Source organism: Gadus chalcogrammus, chromosome 23 (genome assembly GCF_026213295.1).
Source record: "Gadus chalcogrammus isolate NIFS_2021 chromosome 23, NIFS_Gcha_1.0, whole genome shotgun sequence".
NCBI lineage: Eukaryota > Metazoa > Chordata > Actinopteri > Gadiformes > Gadidae > Gadus > Gadus chalcogrammus.
In genome coordinates, this window is record NC_079434.1 from 16,228,276 (window position 1) to 16,247,745 (window position 19,470).

Below are 19,470 nucleotides of genomic sequence, written 5' to 3' on the forward strand. Positions count from 1 at the left end.
CCCTTACAGCACCACAGGGGGCCAGTACCCTGACGTCCCCTCAGCACCACCCTCACAGCACCACCCTCGCAGCAGCCCGTCTCCCGCACAGCGTCGTGGTGCCACATCGAGGAGCAGCAGTAGTGAAGAGCTCCCGATCTTCGTGGAGCAGCATGTCCCCGGTCCTCCGGTCGTCTGCGCTCCGGTCCCCGGTCACACCGGACTCTATCTGACATCGCTGCTGTTTTTTTTTTCTGCGTTGAGGATCTGATTTCGTCCCTTTCTGCTGATCATCGACCTGCTCGTTGGAATGATGTGGAACTCGCACGACTCTGTTGGATTTGCGGTCTTAGCCGGGCTCTGTTTCCAGATGGGATTCTCGTTCGAAGGTAAGAAGTGAACAGAATGTCTGATCGTCAGAAGAGCGGACGAGATGTAACAAGTGCAGACAATCTGAAAAATTACGCGTTTGAAACCGAGCCGATAACGAAGGATATGCCTTCAAATGGAGACCTTCAATACACGTTAAGATAAACCCTTTGCCCATTTGTCATTTATGGTAACAAAACGCAACTGGTGTTAGAAATGAACTCGGAGAGGTTCGGCTCAGAACACATGAAGCCCATTAGGGCTGCCGGACTTCGACCATCGTGATTGCAAATGGCCTGGACATGAATCTCTGAAGACATTTGTTTCAAAGATTCTTACTGTGAGTGGAAAGTGGGGTTGGTGTTAGAGCAGACCACCGAGGGGTTCCATGGAGAGGACGGCAGAGAGGCTGCGGGAGGGGAGGCTCCGCAGCCTCTCTGCTTCATGCAGCAAATCTCCTGCATTCCAGACTAAAGAATAGGTGGAGGCTGAACGTTTATTTGTACGTCTATCTCTGGATTAATGCATTGATTTGACTAGCCTTGTGTCAAGGCATGTTGAGACGTTTTCCATCAAAACATTTTTTTTTTAAGGAATCATTTTTTTGATTACTTTTAATTAGCCTAGCTATAAACGTTGTTAAGACTGAACACAATATATACACAACATACTCAAATGTGACGCAGCGGTTTCAAAAACAAGAGAATACCCGACGTAGAGAGAGTGACTTAAAATAATTAATAAAGAACTTCCATGGTCCACTTCCATCTCACATACTAATCACATTCCCACATTCGGGAGTGTGTGTTCACTGATGACCAAGGCCACCTCCTTCATCGCCCTCATGTCTCCCTCTTCCTCCCCCCTCCAGGACAGTTCACAGATCTTCCTTCCAACACCACAGCCTTAGAAGGACAGAACATCGAGATGGCATGTGCTTTTCAGAGTGGGACGGCGTCTGTGTATCTGGAGATCGAGTGGTGGTTCTTCAGAGAGCCTGTTCCCTCAGACAGCAGTGAGGACGTTCATGCAGAAGAGGTATTGCTGGAATTTCCTTTTTCTTTTTAGTGAGTTGTATAAGCAATATGAGCTATATTGTTATATTGAAAAAAACCTTCTACTTCACTACTAAGCTCCATTTCCAAGGCAAGTGTCACAATGCATTCTCCTTCTGTTGCAGTGGTCTGTGTTAGACACCTGATGATGCTGTAAACACAGAAAACAGTGCTCCCTCCAGGCTCAGTGTCATGCTACATCGTTCTGTTGTTGAAACCTTCCCTTGGCTATTCTCAGCTTTCCAAAACCATACTTTTGTACGAGCAACGATACTATAAAGAAATTAATCTTAACTATATTGTTATTCATATTGTCTAAAACAACACATCTACAAAATGACGACACATTTACAGCCTAACAGAAAAATGGCAATGGGTAGGTAAGTATAGGGTTGGTAATAGTTAACGTTAGTTTGTCATAGATCATCGATAAGGGAAAGATCTCCATGACCCCTGAAACCCTGACTTCAATCAGCCTTAAAGTAACACAGGTTAAGGCCTTCATTTGAAATCCAAAGTCTACAATGGTACATATGTGGTTTGGCCTGTTTTCCTTTAGTTGTATAGATGTCTTGTGGATCATACCGGTGTAGACAAGAACATCTGACAGGGTTGAGAACATTGAGGATGTCTCTGATATTTCTCTAACACTCTGAGACGTGTGTCTCTGGGTTTCGAGTGGTGGTGCCTGATGTGCTCAGACATCCAGCCCTGCCCCTTCTTCACTGCGAGGGTACACGGTGTACATCGGTAACAGATATGACGCACATGTGTGGGCTCTGAGACGTTCATGTCACTAGAACAAGCCGTGATCATTAGGCTATTGTTGTCGGCACGCTTGCGTCACCGCATTTCATCTGGCTTCTGATCCGGGGAGGCGAGCAGATGTTGCCTGCATCGGCCTATCGATCCGGAGCTTGGACTCGTAACGTCTCCTGTCTTGCATGAAGGATTATCTGGAATGATTTGGTGAGGAAAGTACCACTGGTGATCAGATATATATGAATACATTAAGATTCAGAGAGCGGTGAATGTGCTCCTTTCATTAAATGCATCTTTCATGGTTGTTTTAAAGTGCCTGTGTTTTAAGATGTGTTCAAAGGGAGCGAACAAAGAGACGTTGGAAAAAAGTTACTGAACTAAACTGAGATTGTGGTGGGATGGACCTATATTATTATTATGCAATATTATTGTTTCCTTATTTCGCATAATGACGTCATACAGGAGAGATATCAAATAATTGGTTGTCATAGTGATTCTGTTTGTACTTATAATGCTTATGCGGACCCCCAGCAAATGATTTAGTCAAACTGCTGAGTGATCAGACTTAGATTATATTGTGATCTGTTGAAGTAAAGAAGTCAATACTAAATAAGATTCCTAATTGATCCTAATTACTTATTTCTATATTAGAAAGTAGCGGTTCTTCCCCGAGACGCCTAAATAACACTGATTTAACTCAAAGGATAATAAAATGATATAGAGTATTTCTACAAATAAAACAATAAAAAATGGAAATCTCTAGAATATTGTCCCCAAGTAGTTATGTCTTCCTTGGTTAAAGCACCTGCATTTTTGACAAAGAATCATGCTTCGTTTATTTCATCAAGGCTACTTGATGAGTACAATAGTTGTTGTATTAAATTAAACATTGCGGTTTGATGAGTGTGCAGGTGCTCAACTATTGGCTAGCAATGTGCCGACTAGAATTGAGGAGAACATACTGCCCCGTCAGGGTTTGGCTCATGAGGCAACGTCAAGGAACAACCGGAACTTCACCACAACGTTCCAGTTCAGATCGGAATGCTGTGAACTGGGATCATCCAGGAGCTGGATATTGGTGATGGATTTGGAGGCACCATCAAGAGCTTTGCTATTCCACAATATGCCAGGTGGAGAAATTCCAACAGCTGAAGCCTTAGATGACCTTCCCCTGCTGACCAAAGTTAAACTATTCTAAGTGTGAAGGACAGATTCTATAGGAGAACAGTTTGTCAGAGTACACTCCGTCTGAGGGACTCTCCATCAAAGATACACTGAGCCCACAGCGGTCTTAAGTAATACAATCTATTATTGAGGATTGAGCTGCTTCTGTAGGAAGTCTGTCGTGGATTCCATCCATCTACAGCCAACATCACTACACAATTGCAGCCTGGAGGAGAGCTGAGAGCATCGACCCAGACAGTCCTGTGCAGGAGGGGCAGATAGACCCCATGGATACGGCAGGACGTCCCAGGATGATGTGACTGAGGACCTTATTGGATGGGGGGGGGGGGGGGGGGGCAGGGGTGGACAAGGTGCAGCAAATAGAAGAAAATAATAAGACCCTACACAAGAGATTGCATCTATCGTTTTTCTGTTGACGTAATCCATATAGTGCACAAATAGAGGAATGGAGAACGAGAAATCGGAGAAAAGGCTGTGTTTGGACTGGCTGCTGGTGAAGGAGTTAGCATCGATGCTGCTGTTGACGTAGCTTAATCTGATCTCCAGGCCAGTACTCCGACGTAAGATGAACTAGAAAGGCCTCGAGGGCTTTCCCTCGAAGGACAATTCTCGTCATGGGTGTTGCACAATCTGATTGGGTGTCGCAGAATCAGATTGGTTGTTGCGGAATCTGATTGATTCAAACTGATCCAATCAGGTGCAAAGTAGGCTTCACTGACTACACCTCTTGTCATTCGCTGCAGACGACCCCCTCTCCAAACCTCGTGAGCTGGGGAGTCTGGTCGGACCGAGCTCCATGTAGCAGGAGGGGTTCACGGCCCACTCGGAGCCCCTACCTTGGCATCCCTGTTATTAAAGCTCTCCTCTCGGCCACCTTTCAGCTACAATAACAAGTGCCTGCTGGCTCCTTTTAGTTTTATGACTCTGATTTACCAAGAGGGCCTGCAATGGGCTTTTAAACTTCCGATTGCATGATTGAAAGCGTCCTGTACAGTATAAATTACAGTGTATATTCCTGGTCGCTGCCTTGGTTTCAGCATAGGGAACCGCGGTTTATTGGTCTCAGAGGGAATTAGGATGGTTCTTCTCTGACCTAATAATGTGTAAGGTGCTGTGAACACAGATCCAATTACACACGTTTGCATGCATACATACGCATTATGCACAGAATACAAACCGTGCTACTGTTGCTTATAATAATTATATGTATGTTACGTTACTTCCGTCTTTTGGACTTTGGAGACATGGACCTAAGGGACGTGAGAGCACGGCCTGTGTGTCTGGCAGTGTGTAGCCGTGTGTAGTGGTGTGTAGCAGTGTGTAGTGGTGTGTTGCATTGCACAGAAGTGTGCAGTGGTGTGTTGCATCGCATTGCCGTGTGTACCAGTGTGTGTCGACGGTCAGGGACGAAGGTCCTCAGGACGTGTGCATCAGAGTCTCTTCCAGCACCTCGGCCGCAGTCTAAACGCGTTTTCTTCTTCCAGTTCTCCCCCATGCCCTTTTGATCCAAACTCATCAGATAAGCAGTGATGCAACAAATTGCCTTAAATAAGTCACTCAGGAAATTAAACATGTTGAACCCTGCCATCCTGGATTTGTATTGGTCAAGAAAGTGTATCTGGTCTGATTTAGTTGGAACATACTTTTTGCGGCAATATAATATCCTTAACACATTGAAGCAATCAATTAAATTGAATCTTCAACTAAATCATTACTTTTAATGTCCGTATTTGTATTCGTGCAATGTTGTTTGATAGTCTTTCATAATGGATTATTCGACTTTAAACGATCAGAAATAATGAATAAAATAACCATTAGTAATAAGTTCTTTAACACAGTTAAAGCTATCATCCTGCCGCCCGGGGGGACGCTGAACCACGTCAACCGCCTCCACCAATCAGAAACAGGGAGGTGTACACAGCCTGGATGATCGGAGAGATGTGCAATGAGAGGAAAGATGAAAACAGAAGGCAACACATTTGGAAAAATAACCCCAAACTAAATAGACACAATCTGAAGGGTTTAGTTGGTTATGATAAACGTTGAGAAGATGAGTTTGCTTAAGGAGTGGACAGAGAGTTAAGGCCCAAAATGAGTACCAAGCCATAGAAGTATGAGCCCCCTAAGCTCCTCGTATTGCCGGGATAATGGAGCTGTCAGAGGTTTCCGTCTGAACACATTGATTCTTCTTTAATTGCTTCAGGCCTGCAGAGGCAGAAGAGAAGTCAGAGGATATTACATTTAATGTATTGTTGCAGTAAAACGGCTGCGGCGCTGATCAGACGCTGATACGTACTCATGTTCAGTTGGTGGCAATAATCCTTTTATCAACGGAGGCCAACAGCCAATGATTACTGCCTCCATGGCCCTCGTAACTCACTGAGCCAGGCTCGATTTCCAGGTTAGATCATGTATTGTACTTCGCAAATGTTTGTGGCCGGCCCGTTCTTTATCTTATCTCTATCTCCTGTTCTCATGTTCCCTCAATGATATATTCAAAGATATAGACATTGTGTGGGAGACGTTAATCTATGAGTCATGTGATATAAATCAAAGCAACAGTTGCTTTCCATTTGAAATTGAGAAGCTGATGTTTAGTTAGCTATGGTTGCACTTTAATATTACTGGAATGTTTTTCTGTTTCGTTGCTTAACATTATCACATTTTCTGTCACTATTTATCTGTTCTAGCATAGCTGATTCTCTTTATGGGTTAGCCGGTGGGCAGATTCAGGTTGTTGGGTAATGTGGTTCAGACTGGGCCCAGCAGATTCAGGTTCTTCGGTAATGTTGTTCAGACTACCCAGGGGTACCTAAGCTATTGTTAAGGGTCTTCTCCGTTCAGTAGAGGATTCCACCAGCCGGTTGGACATGTTTCTGATAACCTACCGAATCACTTCGGTACAGTGATCTTCAGTGGCTTGTTGGATGTCTAAACTAATGACTTGTATCCTAATATATTTGTTAGATGATGTTTGTCACAGACTATGGAAACCTCCATGTTTCTTCTATTTTTTGTATGCAATAATGTTTACCTGTTTTACTTGTAAATCCTCGTAAATTTGATGTATTCTAAAATGCCTTTCACATTATTAGTCCACTTTGTAAACCAATACTGCTGCTACACATGTGGTTTGTCTTTTGGATTAAAAGGTTCAGAGAAAAAACTCCTGTTGTGGGTTTTTGGCACTAATGCCAAGTGTTTTATCATGGTGGCCCCTAAAGCTAATTATGCTTCACATCATGACGCAACAGAACCAGTGTTGTGACAGCATGTCGTAAATCAGGACATGAATTACGAGATGCTATCAAAGAAGATATATGCTATGTTCGCCTAGCCACACAGAAGATGGATTTGGCATCCTCTTTTATTCTATATCATTTATATGCATAAATGCTCGGATTAAGATCCACATGTACTCCTATGTGTTTGTGTCTGATGAGAAAGAGAAAGATGAGAAATCAGTAAACAATCCCAGAGCTGATTCACTTTGGTCTTTTGAATCGCCTTTTGTTAACCTAATGACTTCCCCCGGACATAAATGCCTCGTGTCTCATGGATTTGCTATTAGGACACAAATGTATTGATTGGTCAGTGGAATTGCGATTGGTGTTTCATCACAATAGGCCTGAAGAAAAGATTTAGAACTTATAGAAATCCCCTTTGACGGCCAGTGTGTGTGATGGACGTTCTGGCTCATAATGGCTTCCCTGCATCACCATGGGGGGGCTTCCCAGCACAGGGGGGGGGGGGGGGGGGTCCAGCCAGCCATGCATCACCCAGGGGGGATCCAGCCGTGCATCAGCCAGTGAGTGCTGCACTCTGGTCTTGGATGAGTTATCACACCCCACACACACATGAGAAGCACTATGCAGTGAATTGTTAATCGTTCTTCTAGTTCTGACGTTGGCGTTGGTTAACTAACCGTGTTGCTCGTGCGTTCTACCCATCATCACCTTGGAAATCACGCTGAATCTTGGTTATTCAGCCAGCTTCACTTTAACCTGAGGTCTTCATGGCGTTAAATCTATTTTAATTCCTTTTGTACTTCATGCATATTTATATTCTATTGGTTTATGAATAATGGGTGGAAATGAGTTATCGATAGAGGTTGCATTGATATCCTGATGGTTTGAATTCTTCGTGGCGGTGACCGGTGAACAGTTCCTCTTCTGTCTTGCCACACACACGCTTCTTAGTGTGTATTATTTTGTGCGTTCATTGCCACTCTTTTTTTGGGATTATGTTTGCTGTGTCTTTAGTGACATCATTTTACCCTTATTTAGTGCATGCTGCAATCTGCATGCATGCTTGCATGTATTGTTGCCTCGTTTCCACATGGACTTTGCTGTCCTCATCATTATATCAGAACCATTGTACAGCCGTAAACAGGATGAGACTGAGCCGGCTGACCCTGGGGTCAGACGCTCGGTAGATAATGCTCTGGATACTTCATTGGCTCACAGTCAGTTTTTATTTAAATTGTGGAAATTCAGAGGAGGATTTTTTTCAGAAATGTTTTAGGAGAGAAAATAAAAACATAGTTAAAATAAAAATATGGATATCCTGCTGGTCATAATGGATGCGTAGCATTATGAGGTAAAGGTTGGTATATTCTTATTTTCAATCGACCAGTCTAAACATGAATACAATTCAAAGAATGCTTTGAGCATTGCTTCTGAAATACCTGGAGAGAGTAGTCTGTGGGTTATACAGATACGCCTATGTAGTTTAAGAGGTGACTTAAAGGACCACTTTAGACCCCCCCACCACCACCACCCCCCCCCCCCCCCCCACCACCACCACCACCAACCCCCCCCCACCCCCTCAAAGTGGTTACATTTGTGATGACTATTTAATTCCCCTCTGAAGCACGAATCCAAACATCAGCGTCCGTATGGCTCCACGGCCTGAAGGGACATCTTCTCTTTCTCTACGTCTGACAGCTTATTTCCTAAAAGAGATTTGTTGCATTGAGATTCAAAGGCTTGTGATCATATAACAGAGGCAGGCAGCTTCACCTGGGACACTTAGGAGGAGTAAAGCCATTCTACATCAAGCAGCAACGCGCTTTGTTGACATTTCAGGGCTTTGAAGAACCCTTCCTATTATCGAATACATTTGAATAACAAAATGATTGCATGAATTACACATTTTCCATCAGCCCTTCCTCTGACACATTCATTATTAAAACAAACACCTTAAAATATGTGGTGCAGTAGAAATAGGGAGCAATCGTGTTCTGGAAGAGTTGATGAGGTGAGGTCATCTTGTGTCTGTGGGGAGGCAGGGGGAGGTAGAGGCTGAAACACGCATCCAGGAAACCAATTATCTAAAGATGCCAAACTAATAATTAGACTGTCAAATGTAGCGTTCATAATATGTGTCTCCATCAAAAGTGTTTATTTCCACAGAATCTTGTGGAACAAAATCATATTTTGAATTCTCTTCAACAAGATAAATAAATACACACGTCAAGTTGCCTCTGTCATGTCTGTTTGCTTATTTTAGTGTCAAGAAAGGAACAAAGTAAGAATTTTGAAAGAACACATGAGGAGATGCCTCATGTCATAGCCGTACTGATAGAAATGTTCCCATCGGTTCATGTGATCAGAAAGCATGCGTGAAGGATATGTTTTTTGGGTTTATTTGATAAGCAATGAACAAAGAGCCATAATACTGGGACACCCAATTGAACATGCGCCTTATGGCTGTGGGTTGATACAGCTCCAAAGTGCTCTCTGTTGGACCTGGGGGACATGCCTGATGGGGGGACTTAATTGTCTCTGTTTATCATGGAGGAGGTGGGAGGAGCTTAGGGAACGGGATTGTCCCTCGTGGTGCATTACATCTCTAAACGATTCAGCTGCTTCTAGCTCAGCTTGTTTGGTTTACCTCCCCAGCACTGGGGAGATGCACTGGCTGCTCTAGTCTCAGTCGCATTAGCCTAGCCTAGCAGTGTCCTTATGCATATTCAAGAGGGGTTTACGCTTCCTCGGAAAGCAAGTCCTCATTATTGTGCAGCCAGTGTACCCTGACGTTGAAGTGCTCTCCCAGCAGTTAGCTGGTAGGAGGCTAACACTTCAACACCTGGTCATCCGGAACACTGCGGCGCCTCTGCGAGATCCTGGGCTCCTCATACTTCATCTCCACATCCTCTTCGGTTACCTCGTTGATACCTTGTTGGTCCTCATGGATCTTGGAGCTCCTGAAACTCCTGAAAATGGCTCATCCAATTGAACAGTCAATAGTCATTGAGAGAAAATCGTTTTGAACAAATTACCACGATAGGATGATAGATTGATGACTGATTGTTCGCATTGCATTGAGGAACAGCTACTCTGTTTCTTTCTGTTGTAACGCTCAAAAGTAGCTCCACCAAGTCATTTATTCTGTGCTGACCGTCTGCCAGAGTACATACATGTTTCCAATTTGATCAATTTCAAGCACAGACAAATACACAGACGACATAACGTCCACCTTTGATATTTAAACAGTGGCCCGCAATGGGGAGTGTTGAGAATATTCCTGGTGTCGGATTGTGGTTCGGACCATTGAGGTGAATATTGCTGTTGTTGAAGAGGATGACTGGTTTTCAAATGCGTCATTCTTCAGTTGTTTGTAACTATTAATTGAGTCAAAGATCTTATTTTGTGTCAGTGTGATACTTGAGACATTTCAGAAGATGGCTGCTTTACTACTATCACCCATATTAGGGTAACGCTACCAACCGTTATACATACTAACCCTATAAACTCGTATTTTAGTGACCTGGTTTATTCTGTTTGTGTTTGCAGATGGAAACCCCAGTAGAGGTGGACCCTGACATGGATGGGAATAAAATAAGTGTAAGTTTAGTTCACACTTTTTTCCATCAAGTGAAAATGAATTTTATCACATGTACCATGACATATTCATATTCATGAAAAACACTGATGAAACCATTTTGTACCCTTTGTGTGATGAAGACGGTAAAAGTCCAGGGCAACGACATCTCGCACAAGCTCCAGATCTCCAGGGTCAGCAAGAACGACGAGGGGCTCTACGAGTGCCGGGTCACTCTGGCGAACTACGGGGAGCTCCTGGAGCACAAAGCCCAGGCGTGGCTGAAGGTCAACAGCACCCTGCGGCCCCAGCGGCCCACGCTGCCCGTCAAGAAGTCCTCCCCCCTGCATCTCACCGACAAGAAGCCGCGCAAGCCCAGCTCTCCTCTGGGGCCAGACACCATGAGCGGCGACCAGATGGCCGGCTCAACGTCCAGCTCCCGGGAGCCTTCCAAGTCGGCCAAACACATCCCCAGCTCAGGTAAGAGATCCACACACATCCCAAACTCAGGTAACAGATCCCAGTCCTCAAAAGACATCCCCAGCTCAGGTAACAGATCCAAACACATTCCCATCTCAGGTAAGAGATCCAAATAAATCTCCAGCTCAGGTAACAGATCCCAGTCTAGCACGCACATCCCCAGCTCAGGTAAGAGATCCCAGTCAAACAAACACATCCCCAGTTCAGGTAACAGATCCCAGTCAAACAAACGCATCCATAGCTCAGGTAAAAGTAATTGCGCTTGAAACATAAGTTTGAGGTCAGAACAGCAGGAGCGATTAGATTTAGTCTAAGAACTGGAACACAGTTCTTTAGTTTGTTCAGCACCCCGGAGCATTTCCTTCCCTGCTCAGTTGGGTTGAGCCTTTGTGAACCTGGAGGACAGCATGCGGAGACAGGCCAGATAGAGGATGTGGTCACGGCTTGCAAGCAAACCGAACGTGTTTCAGAGAACAGGACTCGACTTACAAACTATGGCTTACAACAAATACAGTACGTGCTAACAGTGAGTAGGTTGGCATGCTCATCTGATGCGTCTCTCAAATGGAACCTGACTGGTGAACATGTCCCCTAACCTTCAAAGCGGCCTCTCTTGAGGATATCTGGAGGCAGGGCGTTGGAGTGACATGCACCACGCATGCTTCTACTCCCTCTATCAATTCCTCCACAGTATTCAGGTCAAACTGAATGTGCTCATTCTGTGTGCATCGGTCTAACATTTAGAAGATTGCAGCAACTGTAATTATTATACATCCACGCAGCGGAAGAGGTTACAACTTTTCCCTTTTTAGATGCTATTCAGTTCCCCAAAAAGCTTTTATATTCAATTACAACATACAGTCCTTTGTGTACACATTGTTGCCCTCCCAAACCAAACTAGAGGGAAGATGCATCTCATAACAAAGGAGCTGCTTATTGGAAGCAGCGACACACAAAGAATACAGCATGCCTTAAAGGTTCACATTATCATTCTACTCTTCAAACCGGCCTCGGGACAAAATGGGATTTTTTTAACTGCATTGCCTTTTTACTACTGATATGCTATCATTTTGGGGCACTTCTCATCTTAACTGCCAATTATTTCCCTGCTGGTTAGCTAGTTGAAACAGAAAGTCCATTATGCTGGGAGAGTCGTATTCACCCTAAAGCACAACAAAGAGGCATGGAGATATTACCGGCTGCTGAGTGGAGGTGAAGAGTTGAATATTCCCCTGGGCTACAGAGCGGGTCTTTATTAGGCCGGGATTATGCTGACAACTGTGTTGTAGGATCTTGTGTCTCCTGCGTCTCACACCATAAGTGCCTGCTTGTAGCTGTGCAACTAGTCTGGCCCAGTGTGAATCAAGCCACAGAATGAGGGCAACAGAGTTCTTTCAATCGGATAGGAGGTTTGAGGCAGGTGGGCAATAAAAGGCAAATGCACTGTGATTAAATTGAATTTGAACTAGTGCTCCAAATTTCCCCTTTTCCGCATTGCTGCATCTGTAAACAACAAGGCCCGCGCCAGCTGGGGGGAGAGGGTGAGTGGTGAGGGGAGAGGGCTGGGGGACGGCGTCACATTAGGGAGGAAGCTGCTCTGCACTGCTACTGCTTGACTGTGTGTCAGCTGTTGTTAAATCCCAACTCGACATCCATCCTTCCTGACATCGTTGTTGTTCACGCATCCAGGAGGAGAGGCTTCGTTTAAACATCGTCTCCTTTGGGCAACGCTCAAAATACATCTTAAACACTCTGAGAAAACATTGAATCACAGAGGCTTTCCTCAAAATGGAAATTGAATGTGTTCAGACGGATGCATAGATTATCAGAAAACATATTTCTAAGCTAGAAACTGTGATTGTTGGCAATCTTCTCCCGAAGAAATGCGTGTGTGTAGTTAACCCTCTACCAGAAACTAGTCAGTGTCGTAAGTCTCTACCAGAAGCTAGTGAGTGTAGTAACTCTATACCAGAAACTAGTGAGTGTAGTAACTCTCTTCCAGAAACTAGTGAGTGTAGTACCTCTGTGTTCAAGCTGCAGAGCTGTGGATGGAGCTGAATATTACATCATACTTCATTTCAACATAAACAATAGAGCCTGTCTATAGACCAATCAGGCAGGTCGTCATTTTTATAGTTGGCTGTTATCACGTTGACATTTTACTACCCCATTGAGTGAGCGGCTCTCATCCAATTAGATGGCCTGGTGTTCAAAGCCTTCATGTTCCGTTTTGTTGCAGGGTATCAATCTCATTATTCCTATTCAACATTGTTCCTCTTGTATTGTATCTTATTTTAGCAGATTTGACAAAACAGATGAGATGCCTCCTGTGTGGTCAATGGGAGCTCTTCTTGGTTGATTTTCCCCACACAGCTGGTTTACAAGTGATGTCTCTAGAGGAAAAGTCTCTCTTGGTGGGGGGAGCTATTGCAGGAACTACACAATACATTTTGTTGGCTTTCTTTAGATGCACTGTATGTAGCCCACGTACATACTGTAGCCCTGTGCTTTGGACATCTCCTGCACTCAGTCCAGTAATCAGTGCATCTCCTGTACTCAGTACAGGAGATGAACAAAGTACAGAGCTACAGTTTGTGACAGTGGAGGAAGTGGTGTGCTACACTGAGCGGGCAGGAACCGGGCCCGATGGGACTGAAGTTTTTAGCTGTTGACATGTGATGTCACTATTTTCTTCCACTATGGGTTATGCATTATACATCTGTTGCTCAGCCAGTCGTTGAGATGATCAACCAACTGATCAGCCAACCAGGTACTCCGTGGGTCAGCAAACTATCCAAGCAATAACGGCATCTGTTGAGAGTCAAGTCCGAACCTCTAGAAGGAGAGGGATTCTCAGAGTAACATGACGACATGCTCAGTCAGAACCTCTAACTTGAGAGGGATTCTCAGAGTACCATGACCACATGTTATTCTGAGGGGGGGGGGGGGGGGGGGCGGTCATCAAGTCTACTTGGTAAAGGCTATGTCCTGAAATTTTAATGAACATTTGATCCATACTCCCAAAGGTTGTACGTACGCTGTACATGTGAGGAGATGGTCAGACCTCAGATCAGATCTCAAACCGCATCAGTATCGGACAACCCAAACCCGAACCCACACAATGCTCCTGAGGTAGATTGTAAAGCGGGAACATTGCGGTGGTTTACAGGGGTTTCCCTGACATCTTTGTAGCCCTCAGCATAGCGTTAAGGAGCATCAGCTTATGGTAAATCAGTCTATTATTTTACAATACAATGTCCTCCCCCAAACGCCCCCGAACTGTTTTCTTTATCCACTCTCTGTTGTCGGGCTGTAAATCAAGCTTGCCTCAGTCGAGTAGTGTACATTTCGAGTCTAATTTGGGCGGCAGCAGCTCAGGAGGTAGAGCGGGTTGATTGCTAACCGCAAGATTGCTAGTTCGATCCCCAGCTCCTCCTAGCGGAGTGTCGAGGTATCCCTGAGCAAGGCACCTAACCCTCACTGCTCCCGAACAAGCTGGCTGTCGCTTTGCATGGCTGACGTCGCCGTCGGTTCGTGAATGCGTGAATGTGTGCATGAATGTGTGAATGTAAGGTTTGGATGGCCACTGGTAACAAAAAAGCGCTATATAATTGCAGTCAATTTAATTTCCAGATCACTGGTCAGGCGAGTGCAGTAGAAGTGAGAGACAAACTCTATCACGGATAGGACATGCCTGATATCCAGCGCTGATAATCACAACTCCTTAAATAGAGCGTCATGCATTGAGCTGTTGGGTTGTCTTGTACACAGCGGGAGGGTTTGGTGGAGGAATGGACGACTAGAGAGCGTCTTCACCATGTGTGCATTGTTCCTACAGGTACCAGAACCTCCTCAGGCGTTGGACCCACTCTTCTTCTTCTTCTTCTTCTGGGGTGTGGTTTGGCGAGGGAAGCCTTATTACCGTTTCGAGGGCTACCATAATTTGCATCCCAATGCACTCTCCTGATTGAAGTGAAAGAAAAGCCTCTTACTTCCGCCAAGTTGGTCCCTCCTCTCCTAGCCACTAGCCACTAGCCTCCTACCCCACATTGTTCTGAGCTACTGTCAACATCAGTCACCTTTACTGAGGTTGGATTTCCTCATCCAACGGATTTCTACTGCACATCTGTACTTCAATCTTTCAAGTGAAATATGGACACTGTCTCTCATTGACCACCTCTTATTAAATACTAACATTGTCATTGTTTATTCACTTTGTTAATTTGTTTGAGATCATTTGTCCAGTATTCAGATATTACAAAGAAAAAAAAGAGTCTATATTTGTGTAGTATGTAATTACATTATAGATATATAAATATATAAATACGTATTTCATAAAAAAAACTAAAACTGGCAATACAATTTGTCAGTTAACCATAGCTTACACTCGCTAAACCAAGTCATTACATATCAAACAGTAGGTCTACAGTTTTATCCAAGAATTGTGAGTTTAAGAAAAGAAAGTATTGCTGAGATTCCTAATTTAGTTTAATTTAGAGTAATTTATCTTTATTCATAATTTCAACACAAAAATACACAACCTCTCCTTTATTAAATGATCTCTATACATACTTAGTCTTTTGTAAAAAGAATGTACCATGCTATTTTATGTGCTACATCACAAGTATACCTCTGATGTTTACCTTCTTGTAACTGTCTATTCTATTTGTAATACATTACGTTTGATGTGGAAAAAAATGCCTATGTTTTTTTAATTTGCATTTTATCCCAAATTGATTCAATAAAACCCAATCTAATGTTTATGGGACCATCAGATGAAATGCTAATAATTCTACCAGTGAACCACGCTGTCTTCACCTGACCCACGGTAACAACACACATAGCTTTGGCTGCTGTGCCTCTCGTCTTGTGTTTGTTCTGATGACGAAGGGGAATACACTAAGATGAGGAGAGGTGACCCCGGATATTAGCTTATTGCTAATGACTTGTTTACTTTATCTTAATGCCAAAACTTGCAAACATAAACGCGCGCATTAAAACACACATACCTATATAACACATTGATCACAAGTGGATTTTCACAACTCTTGCATATGTAAGTCATCGTTCTGTCATCTACATTTTCTCAAAACCTGTTTTAAAAGCATGTTTACAGTCAATGGCAAAGTCATTGTTGTTCCAAATAGTTTATTGTGTGTGTGGATCAAATATATAATCAATTCTCTTTATTTGAGAATGCTATTTGTTGTCTTGAATCTTCTCACCAGTTTTCTTTTCAAGAAACCAATGTTATGTAGAAGCTGATCTAAATTTCCCTGTGAATAAAGGAAAAGGAATCTAAATCACTGGGATAAGGGGTGTGTACAGGGGTTAGGTGATGGTAGGGACCGGGGTAAGGGGTGTGTACAGGGGTGAGGTGATGGTAAGGGGTGTGTACAGGGGTTAGGTGATGGTAAGGGGTGTGTACAGGGGTTAGGTGATGGTAGGGACAGGGGTAAGGGGTGTGTACAGGGGTGAGGTGATGGTAGGGACAGGGATAAGGGGTGTGTACAGGGGTTAAATGATGGTAAGTTTGAGCAGAAATTTATAAAATCAATGTTATTTTGCTGAATAAAGATAATTAAAAAAAGATTGCTCTGCTGTCTTGAATGAATGTTCTTTAGAATTAAAGAAGACGTGAATAATGACAACAAACATGTCAAGCTGTTCATTTGTATTTGAATTTGTTTTCAAAAAAGTGCAAAGTTTGACATGCAGAAGAGTTTCTAAGATCACATTGACTAGAATTGAAAAATAATACCTGCATTGTCAATAAATGATGACAAATAAACCAAGCTGTTTATGTAATGTATTCTGCTTCGATTAGTCAAAAGGGCTTCATTTTAATAATCCAAGGTAATAACTGGGTTATAATCCTAAAGTGATGCAGGTGGCTATGATTCTAAATATGGGCTCCGTTCTTAATTCTAGTGGCCCTGCAAGCCGGAGTTGCTGCAGTCATTTAAGTTTGTGTTGGTTCATCTGCACAATGTTTGTGTGACTAAATGGGACTGCTATGGTTTGAAACAACCCAATCTAACAGATTGGATTCAGTGGGAAGAAAGGTTTATGCTGAGATCCCCAAAAACGGGATTTGGAAATCTGGTTGAATCATTTGTTTGAAGCACATCACAAAAATTACAATTAAGGAAAGATTCTTGCCTTGGTTTTTTAAAGGAGAAGAAAATGCTTTTGTAAAGCATGTAAATAATGTTAGCGTGATGTGAACATTTTCCAATACACCTTCAAAATACAGAGGCCACTGATACGATTTGATATGTGTATGAGTTTCATCGTGTTATGTAAAAAGCAACAAAGCAGTTTGTTATTTAAAAACCTGAGCCTCATTTCTAAATAATGTATCTTGTCTGCGTATGCAGTCCTCGCATGTCTCTGTAATGGCCGCCGGCCGCCAGGAAGTGGGCACTGGAGAGTCATTTAGCGATCTCTCCCGCTTTGATTTGATACAAGAAACAGAGACTTATTCGTGATGGATGGCTATAATTGGTGCTTATAGTTTACTATAATGAGTTCAATGTGACTTTCTGCTCCAACTCAAAGGGTAAGAAGTGAGAAGTGTCACAAGGCTTCTGTTCTGTTCTGCTTCATATGCTGTTAGATCTTCTGCCAAACAGTAATAGATGTATCGGTGTCAGTGTCCTCAGTTTGTTCATATGCCAAACAATTACACTTGTCATTGTTTTCTACATACTGTGTGAGGCTTCTGTACTGCAACATTTCGATAGATTGTGATACGGCCAGAGCAATATCCAAATAAAAGAAACATTTTCACAGATGAAGTTTGAACATAATGCGATGTGAAGTCAATGTGGCCCCGGGAAAGAGAAGTCTGGGGCCCCCTGCTTGAGCTGCTCCCCCCGCGACCCGACCCCGGATAAGCGGATAACGATGAGATGGAGATGAGATGAGAGATGTGACGACATTCTGCGCTGTACTGTGACACAAAAAACACACACCGACGCTCACCTTAAACTACAAGTACATGACAACACTAGTTGTCAACAATTTGTTCTTTGCTAACATGTCTGATATTGTAGGCCTGTGTAGCAATACAGTTTACATATAAAAGTGTAACCGACTGAGCCACTTTTGTGAGTTGGAAAACTTAGATGGTGCAGCTTTAAATAGTTAGTACTAAGTAGTAGATGTGTTTCTGGTGTATTTGGATGAATTCCAGCTCTGAACAGAGACAGAGACCGGCTAGGCCACTAACCCCTAATTATCTAAAGATGTGCAAGCTCTGTGTTAAATTTGTTTGATAGTACACATTGCAAAACTCTTAACAAGAATAATTAAATGACTGGGTTTAAGTACATCTTTCACTAAGCTAATGCTTCAGCCTGGTATATTGACCCAGTGTATTTCACCTGACCTATGATAATGTTACAGTGTCACTGTCCGAAGCCTCATCGCTGAGTCCCTCTGGGGTTAAATATGGAATAAGGAAGAGGTCATCAGAAAGTTGTGCTTCTTCTATAGCCTCAAGCTTCTGTGTGTGAACGGCCTTAAAGCTGGGGTAGGTGAAACCAGCCAGACCTCAAATGCCACTCCCCCAAAACATATGACTAGCTCGCTGGCTTTAGCAACAGGTCTGCTAGCCTTGAGGAAGACTCCAGTCATGTGTTATTAGTTTGCTAGCTTTAGCAGCAGATCTGCTAGCCTTGAGGAAGACTCCAGTCATGTGGTACTAGCTCGCTAGCTTTAGCAACAGGTCTGCTAGCCTTGAGGAAGACTCCGGTTATGAGCAATGAATCCATGGGCAGAGTGCCCTCATTAGGCGGGTAGGTAGACAGAAAGGTAGATAGACAGACAGGTAGGTAGAGAGACAGACTGGTAGACAGACAGGTAGCTGACAGGAAGGCAATCCTATAATTTCACTAAGGCCAAATTAAATGATTGGAAGGCTTTACTGCAGGCTGCGACAGTCACAGATAATGGATTTTTTCGTTTGTCAGAGCATATGATTTATTGATCGCTGTTGCCATTTAAAGAGAATGTCCTTAAAAATGCCCAAATATGCTTCTAACATGAATTGCCTAACAAACCTTATGTATCTGCAATGTTGTTTCTTAAAAAAAGATCCATTAATTGACAACAGCTATCCTGTGCTTGTCTCTGGTTGAAAGCATAAACCTGGGCCTGCAGCACTTCGATATGCAGGACTCAATGCACTAGACGTGGTCTATCTATGGGTCCGTTCAGCTATGGAAGTAAGTTTCATAATGCAAATGCTAGCAAGACATTCACTCAAAATATAGTTGAATGAAGACATCCCAATTGAAGGGTATCAAACCATTGCTGAGTGTGTTTGTGTGTCTTGTCTGGATAGGCACACAGGAAGGTCTGCATTATTTATTCAAGCTCATTAAATGCAATCAATTGTAAGTGACAGTGACATACAGATCTTTATTAGGTCTACAGAAGGGAGCTCAGCCTAATGCGCTGCATGGACTCTTACTGTTTAGGACAACAAGTACATAGTGAATTCATAGTTCACCATTCATAGAGTGAATTCAAGCATTATTAAGTGTTATCAAAGCATTATTAAGACATTGCAAAAATATTGTTTGCTTTATAAAATAACCTATGAATCATCATCTAATTATCGAATTTATGATTTATTTGTGATTATGAATAGCTGACTAATAACTATGCATCTAATGCTTCATAAATAAATAGGTCACTAATAGGTCACTATTATTTAAACATGCTCAACATGGTATAAGGATGAGACGGACTGGGGCACATTGCTGCGGCAACGCAACACGACCAACGGGGGACGGACCGGGGCGCC

General features: G+C 43.2%; 1 protein-coding gene across 1 annotated transcript; it reads left to right on the forward strand.

The window, feature by feature from the left end:
- The first annotated feature begins 10 nt into the window (after positions 1-10).
- vstm2a (V-set and transmembrane domain containing 2A) lies at positions 11-15,989 on the forward strand. Its single transcript, XM_056584309.1, has 5 exons — positions 11-368; positions 1,220-1,386; positions 10,148-10,198; positions 10,319-10,655; positions 14,494-15,989. The coding sequence occupies exons 1-5, from the start codon at positions 290-292 to the stop codon at positions 14,595-14,597; spliced, it is 738 nt and encodes a 245-aa protein (XP_056440284.1). The 5' UTR covers positions 11-289; the 3' UTR covers positions 14,598-15,989.
- The last annotated feature ends 3,481 nt before the right edge of the window (positions 15,990-19,470 follow it).

Coding starts and splice junctions, on each gene's coding strand:
- vstm2a (XM_056584309.1), top strand. CDS start 290: ATGATGTGGAACTCGCACGACTCTGTTGGATTTGCGGTCTTAGCCGGG. Junction 369..1,219: donor GATGGGATTCTCGTTCGAAG/GTAAGAAGTGAA, acceptor TCCCCCCTCCAG/GACAGTTCACAGATCTTCCT. Junction 1,387..10,147: donor AGGACGTTCATGCAGAAGAG/GTATTGCTGGAA, acceptor TTGTGTTTGCAG/ATGGAAACCCCAGTAGAGGT.